The sequence below is a fragment of the Neolamprologus multifasciatus genome, chromosome 11 (assembly GCF_963576455.1).
Source record: "Neolamprologus multifasciatus chromosome 11, fNeoMul1.2, whole genome shotgun sequence".
NCBI classification, from domain to species: Eukaryota; Metazoa; Chordata; class Actinopteri; order Cichliformes; family Cichlidae; genus Neolamprologus; species Neolamprologus multifasciatus.
Window position 1 is genome coordinate 17,242,986 of NC_140449.1, and position 9,037 is coordinate 17,252,022.

Genomic DNA, 9,037 nt, shown 5'->3' on the forward strand with positions numbered 1-9,037 from the left:
TTGGCTATTCGCCATCTATTGACAACGGTTGAAATTTGACCTCACTTTTAAAGGGGATGAATTCTGACATTATAAGTTATATGTGTCCACCGGGAATGGAAGTCACATTGCCTCAGTAGTTTTTAATTTAGTTCTCAGTGTTGACAGATGAGGCGTTCAGTGGGAAAAGGAATGCAGCATCAGATCTTGGAAAAAATTCTCAGAAATCATGGAGGGGCAGGAGAAAATAAAGCTAGGGGTGAGGAGCAGCATGAATTATTCAGGAACAATCAAAATACACACATGAAAAGTGAAAAGATGTCACTGGCTACTGAGAGCTGCCGAGGCAGATGGAGAGGCAGTGTCTGAGTAGGGGAGGGGTAAGGAGTGCCCTTGGGATGTGGCAGCGAAGAACAGAGGAGGCAGGGACAGAGAGAGAGAAAGGAAGGACGAGGGGGGCAGAGCCAAAGAGGAGACAGGGGTGGGGATTTTCCTTTGTATTATGTAGAGGTGGATGGGGAGTGGAGCTGGATGGAGCGGAAGTAGCAGGGTACACAAAAACCAGGTAGCATGAAGAGAGAGGGGGTGGGGTCTGCCTTCTGACTGCTAAGAGGCAGCGTGACAACTGCCAAAGCCCTGTCGACAAGCGAGAGCCCAGACCTTTTCATGGCCTTCAATAATTGATGCAGCTTGTGCAGTGTGCCATCTTTAGTGTGTACGTCCACGTTTGTGCCTCTCAGCATCCCGTCAGTACAACTGTGTGACCTATTTGTTAGCAAGTGATTTCTACCCATCTTTGTTCAACTTGGAGGAAAGTGTCTGAAATTAGCTTTTTGTCCTTCTAAGAGAGATGACAGAGCAACAAAAGTGCATCGAATGTCCTCCAGAACTGTTTCTGTTCCTCTTTTTTTAAAAACTATTATTACTGTTTCGATTGGTCATAGTGGACCCAACAACTCTGCACACTCACACCGCGCATCCAGCCTCGTTATTAAATTAGACTTTGCATTCATGTTTTCATACAACTTATAGCTTCACTCCTGACATAGTTTTTTTCTACCAGCTGCTGAGGCTGAGCAGGAACAAGGATTGTTTCCTCCACAGCACAGCATGCACTCCACCCTGCAACCCACACAACACTCTACATGCTCCACATCACTTCCACTCTCTCTCTTCCTCTGTTTCACAAATCATCCGCCATGCCAGGGCAATCCCCTGTCTCTCTCTCACTCTCTTTCTCTTACTTCACCAGCCCTCAGTCTCTTTCACTGTGCCCTCTCTCTCTCTCTCTCTCTGTCTTTCCTCCCGAACATGGAGGACAAGTGTTATCTCTACACTGCAGATGTTTTTCAGGGGGGCTCCGCCGAAGCCTCCCACTGGCTGCGGCAAGGCTAAACGGCACGCTTTGCCCCGGCGTTAAACTTTTCCACAGAAATACAACCCCATTAGGCTTACTGAGGCAGTTATGAAGGATGTGAAAACCTCGGGCAGCAGCGATATCTCTGCCCTGCAAGACTCCAGAGAGGAGGCAGAGCTGGATGTCATCATCTAGTCTCTCAATCCCTGTAGGTGACACTGGACAAACTTATGATGTGCAAACACAAATCTTCCACTGCACACATCAAAAATGCACAGTCCCATCTGGGCTTCAGCTGGTACAGACACAGGTGCAGAAAGTCATAAGTGAAGTGCTTCAAGCTTGAAATTGCCCCATGAATCTCTCTCACACATGCTCTCTCCCTCTCTCTCTCTCTATATATATACATGTATATGTGTGTGTGTGTTTTATGTGGCAGTCAGTAGGTGGATGATGAAAAGTAAAGTAATCTTCAGGAAACTGGGAGCAGCTTTAATCTACATTCTTTTTAAATCTTATCCTTTGATTACACATAGCCTAAAAAAGGGGCTGCACAGTCTGGGAATCCAGAGAAATTAACTCATCAAATGCAGCACATCATGACAGGCTATAAGGGATGGCACTAAATGACAAGCCTCCTGAGCAAATTATTAATAAACTTTAATTTGGGAATGACTCAATTTTCTAACCGAGACCTATAAGTTGAACGTTTTCAGAGAGGCCAGAAAACAAGATGAATCATCTTGAGTGGGATTTGGCAGAGGTTCCCCAAACCTACTGGGGAGGGTGCTTTGCAAATGTGCAATTAATGTGAATTTATTTTCTGCACAAAATCTGGATGAACTCTACGCCCCGGGCATACACAAATGTACACTTTTTTAATTTCTACCCAGGCACTCAAAACAACTGGCAGCAAGAACGAGAATGAAACCTCCCAACAGTACTTAACATACGGCACCGTTCCGATGAGATGGGTTGCAACAATTGCCCAAAGGGTGCATTAATGTCATGCATTCGTTTATCAACTCTGGTAAGGACTCTACTGCTGAGGCACTTTTACAGCGGTCCCTTTTTCCCGGTACAGTACAGCTTTTGTTTCGCAATGACTCTGCAAGATCTAATCCTGGAACTGTGTGTGTATGTGTGTGTGTGCGTGTCTGTGTGTGTGTGCGCGCAAGTGTGTGTGGTGCACCTCAAAAACTTGGAAAGGAAGCGAGATACGGAGAACAGGGAAAAAACATGTGATACAACAAAATGGTACGTTTTAATGCCCACTGGCACACGGATATAGCAGAGAAAAGCAAGCACACAGGAATCCATTAGTGAAATACGATTATCTCTTGGCTCTAAAATTAATTAAGTGAGTGTAGGGCAGTGTCTGTGTGTGTGTGTGTGTGTGTGTGGATGAGAGAGAGAGAAAGAGAGAGAGAGAGAGATCTGGCTGTCCTTATCTTTCTTTTTCTGTTTGTTTTTTTAAACAAATCCTCTTGTGTTACTACACTGAAAGGCAGATGGGAGTGGGAGGTCGTTGCATCTGTATGGCCTGAAACTGCTATTCCTGATGTGGTGGTGGTGGCAGCGTGGAGTGGGCAGGTTACACAGCAACTTTTTGAATTACTTTGACTGAATTAATTTGAAATTCAGGCTTACTAAAATGTATTTTTTTAATCTTCCTGCCTTTTATCTTCTCCACATAATTTCCTGTCACGGTCCTGGGTCGGTGACCGAGCGGTTTCAGTCTCTCTGTTTTTTGTCATTTTGTGTAATGTTAAGTCTTCCTTGTTATTTCTAAGCAGTATCCTGTAAGTGCCTGGGTTGTTCTGTTTAGTTTTGTTAGTTTTGTTTGTTGAATCTCCCCTCGTGTCTTTGCCCTCTGTGTCTCCTTTACTGCATCTGTGTTTGTGTTTATGTGTGTTCTTGTGTCTTCTTTCCCCTTCTTGTGGTTTATTCCATGTTTATCCATGTTTCCCCAGCCCATCACTTCTGCTCTCTCTCGTGTTCCCTCACTCCCTCTCGTCAGCCTCTCCTCCACTCCCGCATCATGTTTCCTGTTTTATTGTGAAGGTCCAGTGTTTTCATGTTCATTCTGTTCAGTCTTGCTTGCCCTGTCTCATTATGGTTATTCGTGCCAGCTGTGTTTCTCATGTGTCCTCACTTCCCTTGTTATCCCTTTTGTATTTAGCGTCTGTTTCTTCCTGTGCTTGTTGTGGCGATCTCCCTCATTCATGGCTGCATTTCCCTGTGTGCCTCTCTGTATGTTTAGTTATGATTTCAAGTGTAGTTCTTTGTAACATTTTCCCTTCCAGCAATAAAGCTGTTTTTTGACTTTGAATTTTCGCCTCTGTGAGGTCTGCTTTTGGGTCCTTTTCCTGCCTGCACGCAGCTGCATCATGATATTTCCCTACTCTCTCCTTGTTTTCCCGCTTTATGCTTAAAGCTTTCCTACACAATCTTTCCAAACAGCGCATTTGTTTCTGGGTCTGTCCTCGAGACTCTCTGTGCTGGAGAGCTCAGGCAGAGGTTTGCACTGCAGTTATTTATCTAAAACTGAGCATACCTGTAGATCCTACAGTGGTCTTTAGAAAAGAAATATGGCTACAGAAGAGCACAATCACTGTATGAGCGCTTTGTGTAACAACAAACTGCAAATGGATAGAAATTTGTCGACTGTGCAGGTTTTGTGCAGCCATTTCTACAGGGCAGTTGTTTCATTAACATCTCTGGTCCTCTTAAAGCATTATGGGTAATGCTGCAAATCATCAAACAAAATCTTCTTGTTTTTTAATTGACATGATTAGATTATGGAAATTAATGCAGTAACCAAGAATTGTTCTCAATGGGAAATTTTAGCCATGAAATGTTTCTATTCTCAGGAATAAAAAATCACCCATCCATCCTCTTCCACCTATCCAATTAAGAGCCGTAGGTGGGCTGGAGCGTATCCCACCCCTATCCTAGTTATCGTCAAATCCAAAGAAAAAATATTGTGTAATCTGAAGATGTATCAGTTCCAGCTTTTCATATAAGTATGTTTTTGGTTCTCTCACACTTGTATTCATGTAGAATACCTTCAGGTGTTGAAGTGCTGGTTTGGACAGGATAAGCAGTCTGAACATGAAATCACAATCCGCTTCTTTCTTCCTGATATATTTTGAAGGCCAAATAAATAGTCCATTAAGAAAGCATCCATTTAAAATAATGGAGAATAAAAGGAATGTTAGAAAAAGTATAATAAAATAACTGGAAAATGATGTGAGAAATTAATAAAAGATCTACATATTTGTGCAAAATCTCACTCAAATTCAATATCAGTGCCAAGCAGAAATCACTACTGTTCTAATGACATTTGAGCAAAAGTGATGTAAGTTATCTACATTTCCCATTCTTATTAAAATGGGAAATGCTCCTAACAAACAAAAAAATCTTCTGCATTTCATTAAGGTCAGACAGCACTGCACAAGTTCACAGGGTGCAACAAAGGGGTTGTTTCTCTGACCTTTTGCGTCACGGGGAAAACTGCTTTGTATGTCAATTTGCTAATGTTTTCAGTGCTTCTACAGGTGAGTGCTATTAAAGCTGAGAGAGCAGGGAGGCTCTTATTGGACATACAATACATGTGACTGTCTGGCATAAAAATGTCTGTGCACTCACAGCAAGAACACAGGATAATGCTGAATATGTGTTTGAGTTCCAGTTAAAGGCCTTATGAATACAGAGTAGAGTCTGAAATTTCCATTTTCAAGTTAACATGCTCTGTTTAAATGGCATGCAATAACAGAGAGATCAAAACAATTTTGCACTATTCATGTTTGAACTGTATTCATGTTAAGTGAATTAAGGGAGGCTGACAGTTTTATTAGGACTAATACCACAGTGTAATCCAGCCAGTCAACCCTCTCAATGTGTAATCTTCCCTGTAAACCTTCACGAGCAGGTCTCCTTGTATGAAGCTAAAGCCTGTTCCTCGGTATAGCAGTAATCCCACTAAGGCTCTTACAGAAGTGAAATCATTTCAGAATGAAAGGAGAGGCTTTATGACTGCTACTGATTCACTGAGGATGATGATTAATGAATAAACATTTCACAAACTACCTCAAGATCTGTCTCAACCTGCATTCAGGGTCCTCCATGTATCACCTCAGATGTTAGAGGTGAATGCAATCACTCTTTATTAGAAGAGGAGTGTTTCACCTAAACCACAGCTCGAGCTGGGATGTCATGACTCATCCATCCCCCTTTCTCCTCCCCCCTCTTCCTCCTCATATCCCTCCCATACTCACACACCTCCAACAATAACCTAGAGCACATCCTCCAACATGAATTCATGCCTCGTGATGGGTGGCTGAGGAGTTATTGAGAAATAAAGGTCAAGTCCATTAAGCTGAGGGTCGGCTGTAAGTCACGATCAGCCGGAGAGGGGGTTGGAGTACCCAGTGGCCCATTGATCTTTCACTCTGTACAAGAGACTTTCAGTGTTCACCCCCTAACTATGGGCAGGTACATATGCCAATAGAATGACCCCATATATGTCATTAAGATGGATTTCTCAGTATCACACTCCCAAGGACCATATGAAACCAGAGGTATCCGCACAAAGACGCCTCAGTGCAAATCTGACAGCAAATCTAATTCCTGACTCTTCAGCAGGGAGTTTTTAATCAATTCAGTGTTCTTCCATGAAGACCAAATGTACAACAGAACACCAATTGAATATGCATGATGGCTCCATCCTGCTCAAGAGCTGCACCACTTCTCTAAAGGACGGATGCGAGCTGATTTGCTTCTCTGACAGCGCCAGATGGGGTGAAATGAGATGGGATTTAATCTCCATCCTTCCACAGAAGCAAAAAAACAGGAAAAAGAAAAAAGGGCCTGTAACATTCATCATGTCAGTGCAGGCCCAGGCTTGACGCAGCGAGCCAAATATACTGTAAACCATGTTCACGGAGACTCTCCTGAGTGTGGGCTTTCATTTACATCACATATATGTATGTGCATCTCAAACGTTTTCACTATCACTGCATTTTCGTGGGCGATGCGTGTCATTACTCTTGTTGACACAGGACGGTGCATTTACAAATTAAACCTGCCCCAGATGATTATGAGCAATCCCGGAGAGAACAGCAGCTGAATGAGAGAGCGAATAATAATAATAAAAATGCATTTTGTCCTCTTCGCCATTCAGTGAACGAAACAAACAAACAAAAATTCAGCTGGCAGAGATAAAAGACTCAGACTGTTTTGCTCTTACCTCGACGTTTTTCCGCACGCATAATGACAATACAGCCATCAATATAGGTATTGCAGTATGTCCCATTTTCTCGCCTTCCTCTGCCTCTTTTTTTATGACGAAGTTGCTGCTATATAATAACTGAGTCCAGCATAAGCTGTCTGGTTACATCGGCTGAAGTGATGAACACTGCCTTTCCTATATATCTCCTGCGTCTTCCTCCTGTTCGCTCGTCTTGCCAACGGGTTCTCCAATGGCAGCCTGGGCTTTTATGTGGATGAAGTCTGACAGAACCAAGCCCTGTTTCTGCGGGTATTTATCATACAGGCTACTCCTGGCGTCCTCGCTGTGGCTTAGTGCAGAGAGACATCTGGTGGGGATGAGCTGAAAATGCAACCGCTCACTTTCTGTGTCACATTTAAAGTGTGTGTGAGTGAGAGAGTTGGGGGGGGGGGGGGGGGGGGGGGGGTTCACGTAGTTCATGTCTCAACCTGTGGTCCTACTACTGTTTCAGTTGAAGACAAAGCAAGCTGACTTGTCATGTAGAGAATAATCTTGCAGGTGATTCACTGAATAACTCTTAAGGCGCCTGGTTAACTGATTCAACTGCATGCAAATTTATTTACAATGATTTCTAAAGAAATTATTTATTAGTTATTGCATTCATATGTTACCAGTAATTTACAAGCAAATATACATTCACTGATCTTGAGCTAACTGTCTCTTTTCTTTAAATCACATTCCTTCAACAGAAACCTACTTTTGGAGGACATTTAAGTGGATATGAGCACTCTTGATAATACATTTGCAGCTATTGTTCCACTGCTATAAGTCTGCCTCAGCAACACATTGTTGCTAAGCAGTGTTGGGGAGTAACGGAATACATGTACCGCCGTTACGTATTTAAAATACAAAATATGAGTAACTGTATTCCGTTACAGTTACCGTTTAAAAAGGTGGTATTCAGAATACAGTTACTTTGTTGAAATAAATGGATTACACGGCGGTACTTCCCTGTTTCATATTGTGGCGGGTCAGGACTGTTTGGGTTTTGTTTGACAGCTACGTTCTGTTGTTCCAGGGCGTTATGGTTGCATGGTTACAGGGTAACGCTCTCTCTCTGCGTGTTTCCTGGGTGAGAGAGCGTCTGTTGTTGTTGTTGTGCTAAGCTAATAGGCAGAATGCTACAGGTATAGCTCTAAAGAATGTAGCATCATAGGCAGTGTAGTCCGTGCTGCAGGGAGAATGGACTGCCATACCCGTTATGTGTCTGTGAGCGAGGGAGGGAGAAAAAGGAAAAGTACGAGCTGTCATCGAGCAAAAACGGGAGCTGGAAGCATGTAAATATAATAGTAACCACTGCAGCCATGAAGAGTGCCTGACGAGCCCAGTTGTAAGTAAGCTATTAAGACTCGACTGTACGCTTTGTTCGTGTTTTCCTCCAAAAACAATAAGTTCTGTTGGAGCAGCCTTTCAACGCCTCTCTTTATCTCTCGCAAGCAAAGTTGACCCAGACAACAAAGTAAAGCTAGTTTTCTGCTATGAGCCCGACAGGAACCCACCATATTAGCCAGAGGTCCCTTTACTACGGTTCGGAGCCGCGGACCTTCAGTAACAGTAATAAATCACAGCAATAGTACATTCACGTAGTTGTAAACAGCATGATAATATATTAAGTAATCCAAAGTATTCAGAATACGTTACTCTCATTGAGTAACGTAACGGAATACGTTACAGAATACATTTTGGGGCATGTATTATGTATTCTGTAATGGAATACATTTTAAAAGTAACCTTCCCAACACTGTTGCTAAGTAGCACTGTGACAGTGGGAAATGTCAATTTCAGAAGTCATATTGTTAGCCTGAGTAAAGAAGGTCTTTCTCACCATCACACAATGACAGGAAGCATCCATCCACCCCTCCATCCATCCCTCCCTCCCACCATCCATCCATCCATCCAGACAACCACTGACACTCACATTCACATCTAGGGCCACTTTACAATCACCACTTAATCTAATGTGTATGTCTTAAGAGAAAACTGGAGTACCTTGAGAAAATCCAGGCCGGCACATACAAAGCCCACACAGAAAGGCCCCAGCTGGTGGATTCAAACCCAGGACTTTCTTGCTGCAATACCCTTAAGGGTGTAAACACCCTGGTTTGTGAAAAGCAAACAGTAGTATCCAAAGGTTGACCAAGAGTGAGAGCACCATCAGAAGATCAGTCCACTGAGAAACAAAGAAGCAACCTCACGCTCAAGAGTTAAAGCAGCAAACGTCTTATCAAAAGATCATCACCTAATACGTATTTGTATTTTCTTCCTCAGGAAGGAAGTACAAATCTAAAAACCACGTGTATGTACCAGCAATTAACAACACGATATTATTAGCAGGCCAGTGAGAAAAAAAGTTGTTTTGGGTTTTTTTAAGATGGCTGGATTACAATAAATTGTCTGAGACAAATTAA

General features: G+C 42.8%; 1 protein-coding gene across 3 annotated transcripts in view; it reads right to left on the minus strand.

The window, feature by feature from the left end:
• Positions 1-6,874, minus strand: part of aplp1 (amyloid beta (A4) precursor-like protein 1) — a 33,843-nt gene extending 26,969 nt beyond the window's left edge. For 2 of the 3 annotated variants that reach the window (XM_085178230.1, XM_085178228.1), the window contains exon 1: positions 6,588-6,874. In XM_085178230.1, the coding sequence (XP_085034356.1) occupies positions 6,588-6,653 (66 nt within the window). In that variant the 5' untranslated portion in view covers positions 6,654-6,874. The remainder of the gene's footprint in view (positions 1-6,587) is intronic. The other variant, XM_085178229.1, reaches the window with a different exon arrangement.
• Between the last annotated feature and the right edge of the window lie 2,163 nt (positions 6,875-9,037).